Source organism: Pseudorca crassidens, chromosome 10 (assembly GCF_039906515.1).
Source record: "Pseudorca crassidens isolate mPseCra1 chromosome 10, mPseCra1.hap1, whole genome shotgun sequence".
Taxonomy (NCBI): Eukaryota; Metazoa; Chordata; class Mammalia; order Artiodactyla; family Delphinidae; genus Pseudorca; species Pseudorca crassidens.
In genome coordinates this window covers 69834726-69856046 of record NC_090305.1, presented here as the reverse complement: position 1 = coordinate 69856046, position 21321 = coordinate 69834726, and the positions used below count along the sequence as shown (strand labels likewise).

At 56.7% G+C, this 21321-nt stretch overlaps 2 protein-coding genes across 13 annotated transcripts in view; one reads left to right on the top strand and one right to left on the bottom strand.

Annotated features, from left to right (window-relative positions):
- Positions 1 to 10988, bottom strand: part of HEMK1 (HemK methyltransferase family member 1) — a 34637-nt gene extending 23649 nt beyond the window's left edge. For 3 of the 9 annotated variants that reach the window (XM_067754552.1, XM_067754554.1, XM_067754556.1), the window contains exons 1-10: positions 10513 to 10984; positions 9087 to 9473; positions 8705 to 8796; positions 8295 to 8388; positions 3881 to 4015; positions 3481 to 3545; positions 3133 to 3182; positions 2084 to 2192; positions 1140 to 1235; positions 858 to 971 (exon numbers count right to left, since the gene is read on the bottom strand). In XM_067754552.1, the coding sequence (XP_067610653.1) occupies positions 858 to 971; positions 1140 to 1235; positions 2084 to 2192; positions 3133 to 3182; positions 3481 to 3545; positions 3881 to 4015; positions 8295 to 8388; positions 8705 to 8796; positions 9087 to 9296 (965 nt within the window). In that variant the 5' untranslated portion in view covers positions 9297 to 9473; positions 10513 to 10984. Of the gene's footprint in view, positions 1 to 286; positions 704 to 857; positions 972 to 1087; positions 1236 to 2083; positions 2193 to 3132; positions 3183 to 3480; positions 3546 to 3880; positions 4016 to 8294; positions 8389 to 8704; positions 8797 to 9086; positions 9474 to 10256; positions 10432 to 10512 lie in introns of those variants that run through there. The other 6 variants (XM_067754558.1, XM_067754560.1, XM_067754557.1 and 3 more) reach the window with 5 other exon arrangements.
- Positions 10352 to 21000, top strand: C10H3orf18 (chromosome 10 C3orf18 homolog). 4 transcript variants are annotated; one of them, XM_067754566.1, is made up of 5 exons: positions 10352 to 10592; positions 13948 to 14313; positions 17409 to 17434; positions 17974 to 18121; positions 19379 to 21000. In XM_067754566.1, the coding sequence occupies exons 2-5, from the start codon at positions 14080 to 14082 to the stop codon at positions 19457 to 19459; spliced, it is 489 nt and encodes a 162-aa protein (XP_067610667.1). In that variant the 5' UTR covers positions 10352 to 10592; positions 13948 to 14079; the 3' UTR covers positions 19460 to 21000. The 4 variants fall into 4 exon arrangements, with proteins under 4 accessions (XP_067610667.1, XP_067610668.1, XP_067610664.1 ...); XM_067754567.1 differs by lacking the exon at positions 10352 to 10592 and adding an exon at positions 11999 to 12088; XM_067754563.1 differs by lacking the exon at positions 10352 to 10592 and adding an exon at positions 12096 to 12335.
- Positions 21001 to 21321: the final 321 nt, after the last annotated feature.

Sequence of the window (21321 nt, the reverse complement as noted above, 5' to 3'; positions counted from 1 at the left end):
GCTCAAGCTCAGACGATGTTCCTGCGCTCAGAGCTTAGGCCCAGTTAGGGGCGTGTGTTGAGTGCTACGCCAGCCCTTGTGAGGGAGCTGATCAGTGCCAAGTACCTTGGCTTCCAAGGCCAGAAGGAGCAACCATGTGCCTTTCTCTACACTGCTCCCCAAACCACCAGCTGGGGCCTGCCAGCCAGCCCTGCAAAGGCAGAAGGAAGCTCTTACCCCCAGCACTGCCTAAGGGCAAGGGGTCAGGGGACCCACAAATCACAATAACAAAACATTAGGTCACCACTTGCTGGTCTCTCGCCACTTTATTGGCCGTATCTCCCAACATCCCTAGAGCAATTCCACCCACAGAGACAAAGCAACCTGCCTTGGGTACACTGACCCGATGGGGCCAGACTGGGAATCCAGTCTGCTGAGCTCCTAAGCTGGATTGTGGGTGCTCTTGCTCTTTGCTGGCCCAGGAAGGACACCCCTGCCCTCGTGCCTACTCCCAAGTCTCCTAGAAATGTAGAGCATGGAGGATCACAGAGCCATGGGAAATGCCACAAACATCTGGGGTTCTGGAAGGCACCATCCACCTCCCTCCAAGTAGCATTCCAGGTAGAAATGTCAGCCAGGCACTCTGGCAGGTTGGGGCCCTGGCCAGGCATCCACAGGGCAACCATGCTGTGGCCCACACCTCCTGATATGTAGGAACCGGGGCCTAAGGAGACAGGGACAAGGGGCCAGTTACTGCCTGGGCCCTAGGGAATGAGCAGGGGGTGGGAACCGCATGCTTGCCCCACAGCCAGAGCTGTGATAGTCTGAGTGGAAGGACCAGCATGGCTGTGGGGACTGGGGGGAGGGTAGAGTCTCACCTCCCACAGAAGTCCCTGCGCACAGCCACAAGATTGAGGGACAGGTCAGGCTGGCTCTGAAGCCAGCTGCCGACGAGCTCTGGATGTCTTGGGTCCACTTCCAAGAAGATGCTTCTAGGTGGGGGAGAAATGGGTCAGCTCAGCTGGGCAAGGCTGGACCTGCATTTCTGGGTTGTCCCAGCTGGGAGGGGTGGAGGCAGAATGACGCCCAGGGCAGGCCCAGTACATACTGGGAGGGGAGGAGGCTGTTGAGGTCAGACTCAGGAGACACCCCATCCATACCCAGAGTCCTTCAGGAGCCGAGGTGCCAGGGCCAGGATGTGGGTAATGATGTCCATGCCCTCCTCCCCACCGTCCAGGGCTAGTGGATCTTCATAGCTGAAGGGGAAAACAGTGAGAGCTAAGGACCTGGGATGGGGTATCTGAAAAGTATGGAGAAGCTGACCAGGACTTCCACAAAGAAGGCTCTGTGGAACTTACACTCTGGGCTGAGAAGAAAGTCTGAGGACCCCAAATGATGGCAGCTCCGATTCCCCTACCTCCTACAGGCAGCCACCTACCAGGCAGTGCTGGGCATGCTCAGCGAATCCCATTGACTGACTACCCCCAGGGCATGAGGGTCTCCCCACAACAAGGATATTCCTATTCTTGGCTTGGGGAGGCATAGAGCTGGCCCTGACCACTCCTGAGAGCCAGGAATTTGGAAGCCAGCACCCTGACACTCACTACCACTGCCTCATCCAGAGGCTGCTGGGCTACCCCTGGTTCTCAGACCGTTTGAGAACAGGATGGTTCAGTGCAAAGCCTGGAGTAGAGTCTTAGTCCCAGCTTTCCTGCTAAGCCCCCACACAATCTTGGACAAGGTCCTTTCCCTCTCTGGGCCTCAGTCTTCTGGAAAATGATGCACCCATCTGACTACCTTCTATGTGTTGTATACTGTAGTCTGATATTTTAGTCATTAGTGAGTCCTCCCCATGGCCTGGCAAGGCTCTACCACTCCCCTTTCAGAGGCAGGAAACTGAGGCTCAGAGAGGTTCAGTGGTCTTAAGTGGGAAGGCAGATGCTGAACCGAAGTAGGTCTGTGGGTTCCAGAGTGAGCTTCTCTTTCAACACCACTGCCCCATTCAGCCCCCCAGCCTCCCCATCCCTCCCGATAGTATGGTCCTCCAGGGCAGACCCATCCCATTAGGCCTTCTCAGGCCTGGCCTCCCTGGTCTACCCCACACCTGAGGATCTCAGGGGCCAGCTTCTCCATGTCCCGGTGGAAGACGTAGGGAGGGTTGCTGACGACCAGGTCCACAGGGCCCCAGGGTAGAAGATGTGCCCAGCTCCCATCTGTGGTCAAAGGGAACACACAGCAGAGAATGGGAGGTAAAGGGTGGAAGCTCCACGCACCGCTATGTCCCTTGGGTAATCCCTCTCCCCAAACCACAACTTAGACCTATCTCTGGACCCAATAAACTAGACTTCTAGATTAGTGCCCAGTGTCCCCAGCCAGCAGCCTGGCTGGGAGTGTGTATGCTCTGACATGGCAGTTCTCCCCCTGGAGTGTCCTTGCCTTCTCTTCTTCCTATCAAAAACCTCCTCAATAAGCAAGACTCAGATCAAGTGCCACTTTCAGGCAGCCATCTCTGATTGCCTGACAAAGCAAGCGCCTCTGTTCTCTGCCACCCCGCTGGCCTTGCCACACTCTGCCTCATAGCCAACATGGACTGAGTATATGGAGGGCAAGCCTGGTCTCAGTCAGTTGACTCCTAGTGGCTCTGTTTACTGGCCCCACCCTGCATCAGGTATCACACTCCATGGAGGGGGCACATGAAGCTCAAGGATGCTGTGGGCATGTGATAGAGCCAGAGCTGGAGCCAGAACTCTGCGGGCACTCTGTAAAGGATGCAGCCAAGTCATGCTGTGCCTGGGCCAGGCGGGGGCGGGCAGACACTCAAGTATTTTGGTCCCAAAGGCTATCTCTTGAGCTTCTGCTTACTTCTTGACAACAAACAAGCCCTAGTTAAATTCATTAATTATGGGGGATACGAAAGGTAAGAAAGATCCTGTGGCTGGTCCCTTCATGGGTCAGGTCAGCCCAGGAGGCAACAGGGACTTGCCTGTCCTCAGCAAGGATTGGGGGTGGGGAAGGGGTGTGTGTGGGGTGTGTGTGTGTGTGTGTGTGTGTGTGTGTGTGTAAGCCATCCCTCTATCTCTGCAGAGTGCTTCATCCACCCATCAGCATCTGGACCCAGGATCCCCACCCAGGGAAGATGGGTGGGGAAAGTACCTAAGGTCACATCGAAGGGGATGATCCGAATCCTGTCCTGCAACCGAAGCCTGGAGAGATAGGAAGGTAAAGGTGAGCATGGGGAGGGGGAGAGGGGGTGGGAGCAGGGGTGGGGATAGACTCCTACCCTTGGCTACAAAGAACGGGAGAATAAACCCTTCTAGGACCAGCAAGACACCTGGTGTCCATTGTCCATTTGTAACCCTGTGGGACCTACGCCAGGCCTCCCCCCTGCCTCCTCCTTCTTGGGGGTGGACATTGGCGGGTTTGATACCTGGATAGAGGTTGAGATCAGGCCCCAAAGTCTGACTCCCCCTACCCTGACCGTCTGCTCCCAAGCCCCCCTACCTCTGAGCATTCTCATGGGCCAGGCAGATGGCGGCTTCTCCCTTGTCCACAGCAATGACTCGGCTCTGCCCCAAGAACAAACAAAGGGTACGTGGGAGACAGGGTGTTTGGAAAGGCCAGGCCTGGGGACCAGAGCCCTCTTCCAACCCTCTGCTAGAAGAGGAGGGAAATACTCAGTAGCTTTTCTTCCTCTGCGGTCAGGGTCTGGCCAGATGGAAGGGGATGGGACTTAAAGGCTATGACCATGGTGGGCTGGGGTAGCTCTGTCTTCCTCCTATTTTCAGTCATTTCCTCTCAAGTAATTCTAGCAGAGTGGGTTGGGGAGGGATCAGCAGGAAGGACAGTAAGTGCCAGTCACAGTCTACCCAGGGTGGGGTGGAGGGATGCATAGGGGGCTCACCTGGGGGAGCTTGCTCAGCAGGCTGAGGGAAATGGCTCCTGATCCACAGCCCACCTCCAGGATGAGTGGGCCACCTTGAGCTCCCACCACACGGGGCCCTTGGGTCACCTCCTCCAGCACCCATTCAACCAGCTCCTGCAAGGGAGATAGATCGTGATCAGAGTTGGTAGTGACCTGACTCCTGTGGGTCTTGGCACAGAGGCCCAAGCATAGTTAGCCCCTGTGTGAATGTAGAAGGGGGATGGTTAAAGCCAGACTGAACTTCGTTGTCAGCTGTGGCCATGGGCAGGTCACACTGCCTCTCCATGCCTCCGCTTCCCCATCTGTAAACTTGAGCACAGTTGAGAATAACCCACCTCATTGGGGGCAGGTGGAGATTTAACAGAAGCACATTCATGAAGCACTGATCTCATGCCTGGTACATGGTAAGTGTTCAGTAAGCCTCAGCTAATCCTTTTACAGACATCCTCTTGTTTTGTGCTTACAGCAATGTTAAGAATCATACTTAATGGTCCCTGGCCAACCCCTCTGTGCCTGGCCCTGCTTCCGGAGGTTTCCCTGTATTAATCTGTTAGACCCTCATGAGGAAAGTGAGGTCCAGGGGCCAAGGCCCCGCTGGGAACCTGGCCTGCAGCTCATGGTGGCCAAGAACCAGGGGCCAGTGTGTCCCCAGCTTCCTCACAGCCCCCCCAGAGAGGCTCCCAGGTCAAAGGGACAGGAAATTCCCTCCATGGAGGGGCAGGGGGATGACAGCCCTACCTGAGCCCCATATCTGAAGGGGGCTGTGGCACACACAGGGCATGGGGTAAGTGGGCATGGCATGGGAAGAGGTGCCTAACTGCACTGTACCTGCCTTGGTGGCAGGGGGACACTTTCAGACACTGTCACTTTAGAAACAACAGAGTTTCAAGTCTCACCCACCCATCTGTCACCTGAAGACTGTGCATGGAAGCCAATGTAGGGTGAGGGTGGAGGGCCGCTGCTGTGCATTGGCCAAAATGTTTCTAAACAGCAGTAGAGTGGGGGCCCAAGTAGCCAGGCATGGAGCCAGGGAACCAGGGAAAGGGCATGGAGCCATGGAGCAGGGAAAGGGCAGTCCCTCAAAGGGACCTGCCCTTTGGATGAGGGCAGGAAAGGCCCCCCTGGAGGCTGAGGATTCCTGGGGTTCCAGGCAGGGCTGGCTCAGGGAATGAGGGGAAGAGTCAGGAAGTAGGTGTTTCCTTCATCTGAAAGAGATCTACTTCCTCCAGGCTCTCTCTACCATGACCTTCCTCACTGTGGGCCTAAGATCTAGGATGGGGTGTGCTTCTCCCACCAAACTGAATGCTCCATGACGTGAAGACCAGGAATCTGACCCATCATGGCATGTCCCACACGGGCAGGGCTTGGCCCACAGAGCGGCCTCTTGGCTACTTCCCAAGCGCTGGGCAAGCTCTCAGTGGCCACAGGAAGCTACCCTGAGCCTCAGACCCGCAGCTTCCCCCAAGCCCCAGTGTCAACAGTTAGGCCCCGATAGAGCAGAGGGCTCCAGATCACTCAGGCTCATTTTCCACATAAGCTGCTCAGTGCTGAGTCCCCAAAAGTATTTCATCCTTCATCCCAACCCGGGAGCAAAGTTCACCTGTCCCCAGGGTAGCAAGTCCAAGGCAGGTGGAACTTGGCCAGTGGGTCCAACCTTTTCTGTTCCAAGCCCCTTCTGCACCAAACAAGCTACTGCCTATGAGTGAGACAGACCCTCTCCAGCCAGAGAGGGCTTCCCCTCACTCCTTCCCACCAGGCCTGTACCAGGCACCACTGGAGAACTGGAGTGCTGGCAGCAAGCTGCACCCACAGCATTGGGACCAGCACAGAGCCAGCAGTCTAGGGCTGTGGCTTGGAGCCTGCGGTCACAGTGGCGAGGCCACATACTAAGTGGCCAGCTGGACAGCTGAAACTTGTCAGGGGCATGAACTTCTCTTGGTTTCCTGACCACAGACAGACCTACCCTGGCTGGAGAATGACCCCTTAGTCAACCACACTGGCCAGCCACCTCAGAGAGACATCCTGACATCAGAGACACACACCACATGTGTGAATGGCTACCCTGGTCAGGGCATGAAGATGAGAGACTGGGCCGCCACTGCCACCAGTGCCCCTTGGCCTCTCCCTTACCCTCCAGATCCGGGGAAGATTATCTTGGCTGTAGGACCACTTCAGGTTTTGGGGGGGGTGGGGTAGGGATGGAGACCACTCCCAGCAAGTCCAGAAACTCTCTTCCTCACCTAGTAAAGAGTCTCCTCAGCCTAGAGTTGGTGGCTCCTTGGGGGAAGCTGAAAATCGAGCTGGTTACAGGCCCAGGGCACTTTTCCCAGGTGAACAGGGGAGAATCCAAGAACACTGCAGGGTCGGAGCAGAGGGGAATGTGGGAAGGAGGCAAAGAGCAGGCAGCTGTCGGCTCTGCCTGGAGCCACTGCCTCAACAGGACTCCACACCCCTTAAGAGGCTGGCGCAAGGCCTCAGCAGGACCTGAGTGCCATAAGGACCCTCATTAGGATTACATTCTTTATGAGGCAGCCCCAAGAAGGCAGCATTGCCTCCCTCAAGCTAATCACAGACAAGGCACTGAGCCTCCCACACCTCAGAGAGCCTCACCTCGCCAAGCTGGGCAAGAATGGCTCACACTTCCAACCTTGGTTTTCCCACTGTACACACTGCCAGTCCGGGGACTGAGCCACCTCCCCATCCCCAGAGAAAACCCAACTGGTCAGGCCACACACCGCCTACAACTTTGCATTTCAGAATTCTGCACCCATCATCAGAAACCACCCTTCAATGGATGGAGAGAACGCAAGCACCATGGTCCCTCCCTTTTTTTTTTTTTCATGGTCCCTCCCTTGCACTAATTCTCCCCACTCCCCACCACAGGCCACGTCCTCTCAAGTTCTTGGTAAGGCACTCCCCAATGCGGCTTCACATTGGGGCAACCTGGCAAATTCTGAGAAACGTCTGTACAGTGAGGCGAGGACCTGGCCTCCCAACCGCAGCCTCCCTCCTCTCCCCCACCCCTTATAGCAGAGTTGCTCTCCTGGCCCAGACCCACCCAGGAAAGGGGGGGCCCCCACATGGGAGCCGGAAGTCCACACCCAACACTCAGAACCCTGGAACACATGGGTGGTGCCAGGTCAGCTCTGAGGGGACTCAAAGGTCATCGCGGTAGCTTCCCTCCCATGCCCTGACCCTTGGCAGCCTCAGGGGATGGTGAGTGACCTCCTGGCCAGAGGTCGCATGCTTGGAGGGGCCACAGGTTGGCCTCCCAAAAGTCTGCAGGTAGCAGGCTATATCCTGCTCTGGGTCTCTGCACCTATCCAGCTCATCCAATCCCAGATGGTTCAGCCCCTTGTAAGGTATGGGGCCCTGACGCAGGAGACAGGATGTCTTGAGTGCTGCCCCCATGCTCCCTGCCTTGACATCCCTGTGACTTCAGCAAGGTCTCAGACTCCCTACTGTCCCTGCCCTGACACTGGGCATTAAGGCAAGGACCTGGCCTCCCAACCACATGATGCAGGGGGCAAGTGGGGTCAGAGGGCTTCTTGGCTGAGGGAGAGAGGCTGGGAAAGTGAGAAGGGGCTCTGGGTCCCTGGCTGGGACAGGTGGATGAGGCCTGATATTTCCCAAGAATGTGTGTGCCTTTCTGGAAACACCCCTTCTCAGAACCTGGTGCCCTCTGGCTTGCCCACCAGCCCCCACCCACATACCCCTCCACCTGCTCTGCTCTCTCTGGCTCCCAGCCCTGCCACCTACAAGGTCATGGGGAAGCCCAAGAAGGACCATAGAAAGCATTTCTTCCAAGACTAGGGTGTCGCACCTACACACAGCATGCTGGGACCATACACTTCCCAGTCCTAGTAATTTGAGAAACACAGGTGATTACCTGACTAGATAGTGGATGTAATAGGTAAAAGGTCCCAACCAGTTCCCTGGTCTGGGCCCAGAGGGGGCAGTGACCTACCCAAGGTCACAAAGCTGTACCAGGCTTCCAGATGTCCAGCTGGAGCCCTCTCCACTTTGCCCATGCCTCCTGAGGAAGAGGAGGGCACTTGTTTCCCATGGGTTGGGTAGGCTATGGGCCCATGGGGCAGCTCCTAGGGAAATGACAGGAACTGGCTGAGTACTTGGTGGGCAGCACTTGTTGGGGCATCTTGAGCCACTGCCAGCCTAGGGGCTGGGGCAGTGGCTTGGGAAGTGAGGATAGTCAAGGAGGTGAACAGGAGACCTCTTTCCTCTTGGCCCCACCTACTCAGCCAGCCAGGAAGGGCGCTGCCTCTAAAGGACAGCAGTCATGGGGCTCCAGCGCCCCCTGGTGGAACTCTGGGACAAGACAGGTGCCCTGAGCCCCCTTCATTCCCATCCTGCCCAGTCCTGATGGCACACCTACCTCCGTTTCTGGCCGAGGGATAAACACTGGGGGTGCCATCTTCAGGCTGAGGCCCTGAAAGTCCCACTCACCAAGGATGTACTGCACAGGCATCCTGCAGAGGGGGCAGCAGGGTGATCATCAGTGCCAGCACCTGGACCAACAAGACCATGTCTGGGTTGGGATACCACTTGTGGCCAAAAGTGTCGGGTAGGGTCATGTCTCCTACGCCCCAGAACTCGTAGCCAAGACCTTCCTTCCCTCCCTTCTTCCTATTTACTACCATGACCCCTCTCTCATCACTCTCTCATCCCAACACCTCCCTAGTCCTCGGACACTTTCTTCCTCCCTGACCATGAACTTGGTGGAGCTGAAGGAAGCTGGACCCTGCTCCCCACACAGAGCCCTCTGGTTTGGCCCATGGTGCTCACCTTTGCAATCGGTAGCTACTCAGCTCCTGGACATACTGTAACTGCCAAGGGGTCAGGGGCTGGGTCCAAAGTCCTGGCCTCAGGCTCTGAAACTGCACCACAGAGAATGTGAGTGGCTGGCTCCCCTGACCCAGGTTTCTTTTGTAGACAATGCCAGTGGGTCCAACACTGGCCACCTTGGTGATCCCTGAACCCCTACTGCCTGGCACACACTGTAATAGTTTGCTGGATGAATGAATAAGTATCTGCCTAAGACATTCCTCCAGAAAAATCCCATCATTCTTGGCTCAGCACTCTCAGTGGAATGGAAAAGCCTGGATGTCTCTTCCCCAGAGTCCTCCCTCCCCCCATTTCCTGCCCTCCTGACAACACTGCACTTAACTGTTTTGGCTCCAAGGACATGAGCCACGATGTACTCACTGGATTCCCGGGCCTCAGGGATGCCCCTTTTCTCAAAGACTACTGTCCAGTGGCTGACCAGGTCTGTGGCACTCAACAACCGAGCCGGAGGCAGATGGGGTTGCCATGAGCTGAAGGTGCAGCCCCAAATGCCTCCCCTCCACCACAGGCCAGATAGGAGGGCCCTCAGCATTCTGCCCCGATGTTCCACATCTCAGGGAAAGGATCCCTTGGGTACTTCACCAAGGTCCCCAAATCTTTCTCGTGATGTCAGCTGCTGAGGATGGTGGCTGGCCTCAGCCGGATGGAGATGGAGAAGGTCACAGGCTCTGGCTCCTCAGCATGGCTCTGGTCCTCAGATGTGGCTGCCCTAGAATAGGGAAGGAGAACCAGGAGAGTAGCTGAGACTTGTGGGACCCACTCCTCTCTGACCTGTTGCCTGAGAGAGGGCATGCTCTTGCTCTGTCGCCTCTTTGACTCCATTTTAGACCCTCACCCACCTATCTGAGTTTTCTTGTCTTGGTCAGTGACATTTTCTTCATGTTTTTGGCTCAAGTGATCGTAACCCATAGCTCAGTCCCTACTAATAAATGGGCTGGTGTGGATCAGGGCCCAGGCTTGGGGGTTGGACAGATCTATCTGACCCAGAGGGTGTGACCTCGGGAAAGTCATTATTTCTGTGTTTCAGTTTCCTCGTCCATAAAATGGGGAAAATAACACAAACTCCACGGTGAGCAGTGCATCGGTCAATGAATATCAAGGGCCTTGGAGCCAGCTCAACACATAAAGGAACTCAATTTTATATACTCTTGACTAATATTACTAGGAGGAGGAGACTGCCCTTGCTTGGGAGCTTTGCTTTTGACATTTTGCATGCACTGTCATTGATCTGTATGCTGAAAATCACCCCTCCACCCAATTTAACCCATAGTCCTAAACACCAGCATAAACTTCCAGGTAAAAAATTGACAATTTCTGTTAATTTATATGTAAGTTATCACAAACAAATTTAACTGAAGGTTTAAAACCAGTGGTCTCCTTTCCTCTTACAGAGACCAGGGTTCAAACTAGCCTTTACTGAACACCTGCTAGGTGCCGCTCTTCAGAGACAAACAGAGAGGAAAATGAGATTCCGAGACTGGAAGCAACTTGCCCAAAGTCACCCAGCTAGGTACTGTCCCAGTCAAGACACAAGTCCTTTGGACTCCAGAGGCAGCTCTGTCTACCAGAGCGCCGCCCAGGGAGGAGCCGAGGCCTGAAGTCAAAGGCGCAGCTTCCCTCTCAGTTTCGCACCGCGAGGTCGCCTCTCCACAAGCCTGTTTCTCCATCTGTACAACGGGGGTACAGACTTTTTAAGGAAGGCTGCCAGAGCTCTGACGAACTCGAGGTCTCGAGGGTGTTACGCATACCTGCCTGAGAAGCTTCCCCACTCGCCCGCCAGCCTGAAGAAACTGCCGCAAGCTCGGCGCCCGGACATGCGTGACCCGCGGTAAGCTCCCTCCGACGCTCTGCTTCCGGGGTTGGCGCAACTGAGGAAGGGCTCGGGCGGACCCCGTCGCCCAGCTCCAGAGTTCCTAGAGCCGATGTGTTCCACCTCGGAAGCCCCTGCGGCCAGTGGGGGCTATGAACGCCACGCCCACTACGTCCAAAGGCCCACTGGCGGGAAAGTGCGTGGTTGGGAGTAGGGTTGCTTCCCGGGGGCCTGGACCCGACGGTCTTCCTGAAGGTCGAGGCAGGGATAAGCCTGCGGTGACTGCTCCGAGATGGCGTTTGGGTACCCGGCCGGGAGGTGTGTAGCCAACCCGAACGGAGGCATGTCACCAGCCGGCTCTGAATTCGAGAGTTGGGGTGCGATGCCCAGGGGCCTGGTCTAACGTAGGCTGTGTGCTGGTAGAGCGGCACATGGGCGGATCCCAGTGTTGGGGGCGGGCACTAATTTGGGGGGGTGGCACCCAGTGTCCAGGACCTGGGGTTCAGGTGGCAGCTGGACCCCAGGGCCGCTCTTGACCCTCTAGCTCCCATTTTCGAGCAGGGAGCTCGAAACTGGAAGTAGTAGACCAGGGTTTGAATCCTGACTCATCGTGAGGCTTTGTCCATGTGCCCCTCTGTGGGCCTCAGTCGCTCCAATAAAATTCATGGCAGTGTTTCGCAAAGTATGGCCTGCCAATGCCACGCCCTCGCCCCCTAATCTATTGTTAACTAGATCACTGTTGACTAAACTACTATGAAGCATGCAGTTTCCCGGGCTCCATCCCAGACCCGGGGATCTGTATTTGTAACAAGCTACTCCGGTGATCCCCATAAGCTCCTTTAAAAACCTGAGGATTAGAAGGCTCCTCTCCAGAGATGATCGAGCTCTGGATTGGAGGGGTGTATGTAGGCTTGCTTGGGTCCAGGTGTCCAATAATACCACTCCTGTAATAAAAATACCATCCCGCCCCCCAACTTCTCTGAAGATGTCTCATTTCTAGCCTGGGATGGGTATCGTTTAACAAGAGCCCTCACACCAGAGCCCATCTGAGCAGGAAGCTGAGACCCAGGGAAGAGAAGCATCTTGCTCTAGGTCACTAAGCTAGTGGAGGGTCGAACCGGAGTTCAATGCAGACTCAAGGACTCCTAGTCTAGTGATCTCCGCAAATTTGTGTCCACCTGCGTTTGCGGAGCCCGACTCTGTCCTGGCGGAGATGGCGCCCAGAGTAGCCGGAGACCAGAGTTGTAGCCCTTAGGAAGGCCTGGCCACCCACCGTCCCCCTCCCGACTCTGGCACAGCCCACGGGCAGTGAGGAGTGGTCTCCAAGAACTGCGACCTGGCTCCCCCTCTTGCTGGGGGCAGAGCCAGATCCGAGCGGCAGGCCAGCGGGCCAATGCAGGGCAGGCTCTGGGCCTGACAGCCAATCCGGGGCCGGGGGCACGGAGCTGGCAGGGAGGAGAGGAGCTGGAGCGTCGCGGAGCCGCGAGGCTGCTCGCCTCAGCCCCACCCCCGAGGTGGGTCCCGGCCGGCCAGTCCCTGTCCAGGCTGGCAGAACAGGCACTCTCGGCTGTGGGCGGTGTGACGTCGCTGGCCCAGTCCGGGGAGGTCCTCCCAGGGCGCCCAGGGAGGGCGGACCTTGGGTCGGACCCGCCGCCCCCAATCCCGGGACCTGGGGGGTCCCCCTCACCTTGCCCCGGCCTCCTGCCAGTCGCCACCACCCCTAGCCTCTCCCGCTGAGTCCGGCGCCCCAGAGAGGATTAAGTAAGTGCTGAGGTCGCCGCTTCTGTGCAAGAATGGAGGAATCACAGAGTCGCGAAGGTGGGGTTGGGGATTGGGGCAGGGAGGACTGATGAACCTGGTGGAGAATGGTATGCGGGTTCTTGGAGGTGGTGGTGCCCACCCCTTTCTCTCTGGCTTCCTTCTCTTGCCCTTTGGACCATGAGGCATTCCTGAACAGTGATGAGCAGAGCCCTTTCTCTCCTTTGGAGGGAAGAATAAACAGAGCCCCAGAGCAAGTATTAAGGGTCTAGCCCAAGGTCACATCTGGGGTCAGCGACAGAGCCAAGAAAGAACCTGGGACTCCTGACGTGCCCAGCCTAGCTAGAGGAGGAGGACAGAGAGGGACGATGAGCTTCTCCCATCCCATGTTTCTGTGCCAGCCTTGCTCCTTCCTAAGAGGCCATCACTGGTGTGTGCACACCTCACACACACCCATACACCTGCACAGGGAGGCATCCCACATACACCCGTGAGCTAGCGCAGAGGTGTGTATGCAGCCATGAGCTGTGCATCTCTCCTATCCCTCGGCCTTCCCTTCTGCAGTTTGGCTAGGACCTCTTCCCACCCTGCCTTACCCAGGGCCTTTTGGCCTGGGAAGGCCAAAGTCACAGCCTAGACTGGGCACATCACCCACCCTCTGCTCCCAGGGGAGGAGGGAAGGGGAAGAGAAGGCATCTCAGAGTGGGAGCTCCATCCCTGCCTCTGAAGATACGCTCCCCTTGATTTTCTCCTAGTCCCTGGCAGCCCCTATAGGGAGTTCAATGACCCAAGAGCCTACAGAGAAAGCCCACCAGAGGACCTGACTTTGGCCTCTCTCTCCTTCCTGTCTTCTGGTCTTGCCACACATGTCCCTGCCCTTACTCCAAGCACAAGCTGGACCACACAGCAGGCTGGGTCCAGGGGCTTCTGGGGCTCCCCTTTCCCAACTGGAGTGGCCGGAGGGAGAAGATCTAACATTTATTGGGTACTTGCTGTGGATGAGGGTTGTACTGAGCTAAGTCATTTCTAGGAACTTGTTCATTCTGATATTTCAGTGACCCTATGACCCTTTCTGTGAGGGAGGTGTTCTTAATACCCCTACCTTAGACTCAGGAAAACTGAGACATGGAGAGGTGGAGTGACTTGCCTAGGGTCACCCAGTTAAGTGGCTGAACCGGGATTCAAAGACAAGCCTATCTGACTTTCGTGCAAGTGTTTTCTTCCAGGAAAGGAAAAAGCTGCAGTATTTTTTTCTCCAAGCAGGAGGTGAGGGATGTGGGGGGCAGGAAGTAAGAAGGTGAGCAGTGTGGGGAGTAGGGGCTGGGGGTGGGGAATGAACTTTTTCTTTCAAACCTCCCCACTACTTTTCATATCCTCCAAGTATGATCACTATGATCATCTTACCCACAAAGAGGGGACAGGGCTTCATTTTCATGTTCCTAAATCCACATGGGATCCATAGATAGATAAAGCACATGTCCTGATGTTCCCTGAACTTGCCCTTGCCCTCAAACTTTTATTTCCCCTGTGCCTTCAGAACTTAGGGGGACTTCATCTCCTCACAGAGTCCCATCCTCAGCCTCATGTTTTTTATTTTTTCCTTTCCAACACCCAGGGAGGCAGGGAGCTCTCTTTATCCAAGGACGTGGCCCCCTGTATGGGTAGTGGGGGCCACAGGCTGGGACACCCCTGATGTCAGAAGTGAGTGAGCAGGTTGACTGACCACAAGCAGTCCCTCAGCATCAGCATGGACTCCAGGATCCCATCTGCTAGGAGCTGGATCAGCAGCCACCCACCCACCTCTGAACCTGACCTGGAGCCTGCCACAGATGGGCCAGCTTCCGAGACCACCACACTCAGCCCAGAAGCCACCAGCTTTAATGACACCAGAATCCCTGACGTGGCTGGTGGCACAGCCGGCGTGGGCACAATGCTTCTGTCCTTTGGGATCATCACAGTGATTGGCCTGGCTGTGGCCATGGTGAGAGCTGGGGCAGGCTGGGGCTGGCCCAGATGGCCCTCACTTGGCAGAGGGCGATCACTGTTCAGATTTTAGAGGATCTAATCAGAACACAATTGTCTGTTAGTGATAGTACAATCCCTTCCTTCCCCAGAGATTTGTTTATTGGGGTCCAGAGACCAGAGAGGCTGCCTCCAATTGGAAGAACCAGAAAAGGTTCTGAGGAATACATGGCATTTTGAGTTGGGCCATGAAGGCCACGTAGGAGTTGGGGAGGAGGGTGTTGCAGGTGGAGGGTCCTGATGGGTAAACGTTTGGAGGCAGACAGGAGGTATCTGTGAGCAGCAAGCAGGACAGTGAGGCAAGTGAGTGTGGGGATGCAATAGGAGTAGAGGCCAGCAGGCAATTGGGATAGATCGTGGGCTGTAGAGTCCGAATGGGATGCTTTGGGCATGGCAGGCTGCTGGCAATGTTCATTCATTCATTCACTTGGCAGTTATTTACTGGGCACCTGCCCTGGACCGAGCCTTCGGGACCCCAGGGACTAGGGAGAAAAAGTCCTGCCCTGCAGTTCTTACAGGGAGTGAGAGATAGGTAAAACCAAGGGTGCCAAGGGAAGCCCGTAGGGACTGGATTAGGGAACTGGGTGGGAGTTGGGGGGACTTCCTAGGCTGGGTGGTCAGGGACAACTAAGGAGGCAACATTAGAGCTAAGACATCACAGTGGAGGCCTGGCCCCAGCGTCATGAGAAGGGCAGAGTTGGGCAGACATCAGGGCAGAGGTGAGCTGGGGTGAGGGCTGCAGGTGTCCCCTGAGAGTGGATATGATGCTTCCAGATCTGGTATCTACCTCTGAAGATATGGACTCTCCCCTGGGAATTCCCTGGCAGTCCAATGGTTAGGACTCAGCGCTTTAACTGCCGTGGCCCCAGGTTCAATCCCTGGTCAGGGAACTAGGATCTCACAAGTTGTGCAGCGTGGACAAAAAAAAAAAGATATGGACTCTCCTCTTAAGATGATACATGGACACTCAGAATGTCACCGAGGGCCCATTGGAGATTGCGAGGACTGAGATCTGGAAGGGTGGGAGGTGTACCTGAGGTCCCCCAGCAGGCCCGGCAATGGTGGCATTCTGCCTGCTGCCCCTCACAGGCTCTGACGACTGGCCTTAGACTCAGGAGCATGTTGCTGTGACAAATAGGGCTGGATGATCCATTCATGGCTGGAGCTGCTGGTAAAACAGGGTCACCATATGGGCCCCACAGGCTCCGGATTGCTGCCAGGGAACAACTGCTGGCCAGCGGGCAGAGCCAGGATGCAATACACAGAGTGAGGCCGGGGCCTGAGCAGTCTCCTGGGGCAGGGGTGAGGCAGAATACCGGTGTTTGGCACCCATGTGGTGGTTTAGCAGGCTGAGACACCCTAACCTCAGGGGCAGAGCAGGGCCTAGAAACTGCCTTTGTCACTCTTGGCCAAAGATTTTGTCCTGGGAACTTGGGAAGACTTCCTTACTCTTCATTCTGGAGGAATATTCGGAGGGCCGCGGTGGATGGCCTTATCACCAAGAACGGAGAGGTAGGGAAGTTATGGGGCAAAGGCAGTGGAGGGCAGGAAACAGCTCCTGGGCAGGGGTCAGGTCTGGAGATGTTCCTTAAGTACTACTTCCTCTCCCCTCATGCCAACCCTGAGCCATGCCATGCTGGGTGCAAGGAGGAACAAATCAGTGCCAGGCCGTGTGCCTCACGTAGGAAGAACAGTGGGGGAGGGCTTCCTGGAAGAGGTGGGGCTGCAGCTGGACAGTGAAAGGTAAGGAAGATTTGGAAAGGAAGGTATTTGCGGGGAGGGTGTTAGTAGTTGGGGCAGAGGGAGCAGCAAGGGCGAGGGGTGGAGATTGGTTCTAGCCTCTCTTAAAGATCCTTCTGTATCACAGGGCAGGCAGGAGGGCTGAGAGGCGAGGGAGTACAGTGTGCTGGGGCTGGAGCTGCTGCTTCAGGGCAGGCAGGGGCTATGCCAGAGACCTGGAGCTCCTGTTGCATCCCACCCACAAGAGAGCAAGGGGCATGCCAACATGTGACCTCCTGGAGGGGATGGGGGAGCAAGGGGCACTGCAGTTTCTTTCCGCCTTTGGGGTCCCCCAGGAATGAGCAGCAGGAGGAGCTCTGGGTCAGGCTGGGAACAAACCGGATTCAAGCTGTGAATGAGCCACAAAGAGTATAGGAGCCACAGGGGGTTTGGGACAGACTCTAGGGACATGGCTTTCCCCCAAGCAGAAGAAGTCATGCTCCTGATAGTCAAAAAACACCAGTTGAGGGATGAGCAAGATGGTGGCAGAGGTCCCTGGAGTTCCCGCTCCAGGTCCTGCAGAGGTCCCCAAGTCTCACCCCCTTCCTCCCTGCCCTGAGTGCTTTGTACCAGGATTTCCTGCTCTAGCCAGGAGCTCTTGGGTCTCAGATGTTTTCTCAGGCTGCCTAGGCCTTTATCTTCAAGTCATTATGATGGGGGTTAGGACCCAGGGGTCTTCCTAGGTTCCTCCAGCATCAGGGTTCAGGAGTGTGGTCTAGGCTGATGTCCAGGGGCTCAGACCCTCCTCCTCAGCCCCTGAGGGCCATCAGCCTCCCATGGAAACCCCAGGAAGCCAGCCCAGAGCCTTGCCTAGAGCCACTGCCCTGCAGAGTCTGCCCGCTGCCTATCCTCTGTTCTTTTTGCCCATACACGGGGAGAAAATTTGGTCCTGGGGACAGCTGAGAGGAGAGGGTATGCTGAAGTCCCCACCACCACCACTTCAGCCCTGAGGAGTCCGAGGCAGGCACTGAGTGGCTGGAGCCACAGTCAGTTTTGGCAGGGGTGGGCCCACGCGTCCCTAGGCCAGGCTTACCTGTGTGGTCTTCCCAGGCTGGCCTTCTCCCCACCTCTGAGTTCGGGCACTGTCAGCATCTAATAAACGTCAAATGGAAGCACAAATTTAGGATGTATGTGTCCCTGGGATGGGGTCGCTGAGGACATGGGGACCTATAGTTCTCCCGTTCATCAGCCTCAGCATTTCCCCTGTCCCGAGGGACTGCTGGATTAATTAGGGCCTCCTTTCCTGGCCATTTGATGCTGCTCCTTCTCTTGCAGGTTTTGTACATCAGGAAGAAGAAGAGGTAACTCCCCATCTGCCACCCAAGACTCCAGTGGGCAATGCTGGGCTGGACTCCAGGGGACGTGGGTGGGAAAGGAGAGTACCTCCACCATGAGGGTCCCTCTCCCTAGTGAGGGAGTCAGGGCCTCTTCTGCCCACTCGGGGTTGGGGGTAACCATTTTCCCCTGGGGAGGGCTGAGCCACCCTTGCCCTGCTGCCCTGAGCTAATGGCCACTGACTCCCCTTTCCCCACCCCGGCCCCTCAGAGGCTGGGGATCGCACAAGGCCCTGGCTTAAGCAGTCCCCATGGCTCTCATGGATGACAGCTCTGTGGCCCATGGCCCCATCTGGTCCCAGGAGTGGGTAACTATCCCTCCCAGGCCACCCATCCAAGAGGTAGAGCTACTACTGTATGTGCAAAATTGTCGTTCATTGAATCCCAGGGGAAATTTTAGGACCCTAAACATGGTGTCAGCTGGTCAGCAGGCAGCAGCACCTGGAGGGCTGGTGGGAGCAGAAGGGCCTGCCCTGCCTGCAGCAGTCTCTGCCCCCACCCCCCAGGCTGGAGAAGCTGCGCCACCAGCTCATGCCTATGTACAACTTCGACCCCACGGAGGAGCAAGATGAACTGGAGCGGGAGCTGCTGGAGCACGGGCGGGACACTGCCTCCGTGCAGGCCGCCACCGCTGTGCAGGCCACGCTGGCCAAGGTGGGCACTGACTAGGCTCCTCCACCCAGCCTGCAGCCTGTTTGTGGCTCTTCCACCCCCACCCTCCCTCCTTTCCCATGTAGCTTTCTAGCACCTGCCATGTGGTCAAGTGGCAGCTATCGGGTATACGGATTTTGTCAGGTTTGTTTAGAAACTAGTAGAATTGCTCCTCGGCCACCCACAGGCTCACTGCACAAGGCCAGGCCAGGGCAGCCCTGGGATCCAGCCTGGCTCTGTCCTGATAGCCTGGTCACCTTGGAAGCTCCGTTGGCCTCTCTGAGCCTCAGTTTTCTCATCTGCAAGTGAAAATCCTGATTCTTGCCTCAGGTATGCCCCCTCAAACTAGGGGGAAAGCAGAAGACTCACGGGGGGGATTGTTGGGGGGCTGAGACCCTGGGTTCTTCTGCTTCCTGAGATCCCAGTCCTGAGTGAGTTGTGACTGGCGCCAGATTCTGGGGCAGTGGCACCTCTGAGTAGATTGGTGGGTTCCTAGTAGCTTGCAGACCCCAGGCAGGTGCAGACCCTAGCCGGACTCACCTCCCATGTCCAAAGTGCTGGGTACCTGTGTGGTTATCCTGCCAGAGTCACTGGGCTGCCTGGCCACTTGCCACCGGTCCCTGAAATCCCCAGGGGCCAGAGCACCATGAGGAGGCCTGGTCTCCCCCGGACCCATGATGCCCCTTTGCATCCCTCCTTGCCTTGACTGCACAGGTTGCTAGGGAACCTGGCTCCACAGCAGCAGAATTAAGAGACTGGGCTCAGGAAGAGTCCAGGCTGGGAGTCCCCTGGTTTTGCTACCAGTTCTTTGTCGCCAGGATCAGGACTCATTCCCCCTTGGGATATTCAGGAAATTGGGCTGAGAACCTTGGTCCACCCAGCTCTTGGGACTACTGACTATTTGACGGTTGTTTCCTGTGCATCTCCCTTGTGCCAGCCCTTGTGCCCGGGCTTTGGGGCTTGGGGGTACAGAGGTGAATACCCTCTGCTGGGAGAGGTCGGTACATGCATAATTAATGCAGGCCCTGGGACCTAGGTTAAGTGCTGCAACTGGCTGAGGTGGCAGGGCAAGCCGGGGATGGCTGGGGGGAGGAGTCACCTGAGCCAGGTCGTATTTCTTGGCTGAGCTTGTGGGAGGGCATTCCAGGCAGAAGACGTAGCTGGTGCCAAGTGCACGTGGGCACCAGAGGGTGGAGGGGACTGGGCCAGAGTGCATGGCCTTGGTCAAGGTCCCTGATGCCCCTTACTGTCTCTCTGCAGACCACTCTCCCCTCTCAGGGCCCAATGCAGAGGCCCAGCCGGCTGGTGTTCAGCGATGTAGCCAATGCCATCCACGCGTGAGGACCCCGGGACAGGCCTGGACCTCTGATGAAAACACCTGCCACAGTGCCCTCAGCTGCCAACTCCGAGATCATTAGGACCTCCTCTCAGGACCTGCCCTGCCAAGGCCTCAGCTATTTTGAGGACCCAGCTGCTGACCCTCCAGGCTCTAAAAGAGGCCCCTGGCCAGGTTGGGCATATGGCCACTGATATCCCCTGACCTGAGGGCCCTGGAATGCAGAGCATCCCTCATAAGGCTTCCTTATGCTGGCTGGCTTCCTTGTGCCCTTCCCAGACCCCTCACATCAGGGTCTGCTCCTCTAATGTGGAGGAAATGGGGGGAGATGTGGGATGCGAGGGGGAAGGGAAGGAGAGTAGGGGGGTTCCCATCCATCAGGGAGAGACATATCTTTGGAATCTGGAGTCTCCTCTGGGGTTGAGGAGAGGCAGCCACCCAGGTCACAGCCACATGGTACGGTGGTACTCTGGGAGAGGCTCAGGGATAGAGTTGAAACTGCCCAGTGGGCAAGGATGCCAGCAGGAGGGCTGCTCATACCCAAGGTCAGTCCAAATTACAGGGATGCATGAGGTCTTCCAGCCACCCCTCCGTGGTGGTCGGCTATTGGCTGGGCCCAAGCTAGGATGAGAGCTGAGGGGGAAGGGAGGTGGGGGAGCAGGTGTGGAGGGATGCAGTGCCCAGACCTGCTGGAAGGCCTCCTGCATGCGCATGAAGGTGCCCACCTGCAGACACGTGCCTGTCCCAGCACAGGGGGCAGGATGGAGACCCCTGCATTGGCTCCACCCTCCAAGCCACCCCCAACCCCATGGTGTGTAGAGGAACGTTAAGTAGGCCACCTTCTCCACCTTCAGTGTTCAGGGACTGAAGGGAGAGGGAAGCAAAGGCAAGGGTCCACTGCCCACCACTGGGCACTTCACTGGGCTCTAAAAGCCAGGTAACCTGCTTCTGGAACAGTTCCCTGTCTTGGTGTTTATCGGGGACCTGGGGTTGGGGGAGAGACTATTGGTCAGAGGGCGGTGGTCGCCAGCTGCAGGCTAGCAGGGGAAGTTCTGAATGCCTGAAACAGGGTGGGGATAGCCCCTTGGAAAACAGACCTAAGAGACATAGTCTGGGTTTTGATCACACAACCCACCTACCCATTGTCCACCCACCCCATGCCCCGCAGGAATTCTGCCAGGCTGGGGCATCTGGGCAAGGCACTGGGTCAAGCCAGACCCCAAGAGCTGGGCACTTCTCCGCTGGGCACACATGTGCACCTGAGCAGGCACAGACACACACCCCTGTGCCCAGCCTCGCCGCCATCACTGTCCTCTGCTGGTTGGCGGGGACGTGAGGGTGGCAAATACGAGGTGTCAGGCTGTGAGGGCCTAGGAGGACTTCATGGGGAAGGTCCTGGATTTATTTCCTCCTCTAGATGCTATAAATACGTTAGCATTTGAGCCAACTGGAGGGCTATGGGTAATTTAGGATGCACAGAAACTAATTTAACTCATAGCATCTCCATGTGAGAGCATTAAAGATGTAATTAAGACGTTTACACAAAGAGAGTGTGAGCCTGTGACACTGGGGATGTGAAACCCCAGGAGGGGTGGGATGGGTGAGGGGCTGTGGGGGGGATGGTCGCTTGGATATCAGCTATGAGGTGGAAGCCCAGCTGGCTTTCCTTAATCTATCCAATGAGTTGCCTCTGGTCCTGAGTTCAAGGCTGCTCTGGGGCCTCGTGCCTCAGCTGTGGAATGGGGTCACGACGCCTGCCATATCCTTGGTTGGAGAGGCCAAGTGGACAGGACCTATGGGACAGGAGGAGGGAGGGGGCTTGAGCCCCAAGGGCCAGGGGGAGGTGCGGTGCCTCAGAACCCATAGG

Coding starts and splice junctions, on each gene's coding strand:
- C10H3orf18 (XM_067754566.1), top strand. CDS start 14,080: ATGGACTCCAGGATCCCATCTGCTAGGAGCTGGATCAGCAGCCACCCA. Junction 17,435..17,973: donor TACATCAGGAAGAAGAAGAG/GTAACTCCCCAT, acceptor CCCACCCCCCAG/GCTGGAGAAGCTGCGCCACC. Junction 18,122..19,378: donor TGCAGGCCACGCTGGCCAAG/GTGGGCACTGAC, acceptor GTCTCTCTGCAG/ACCACTCTCCCCTCTCAGGG.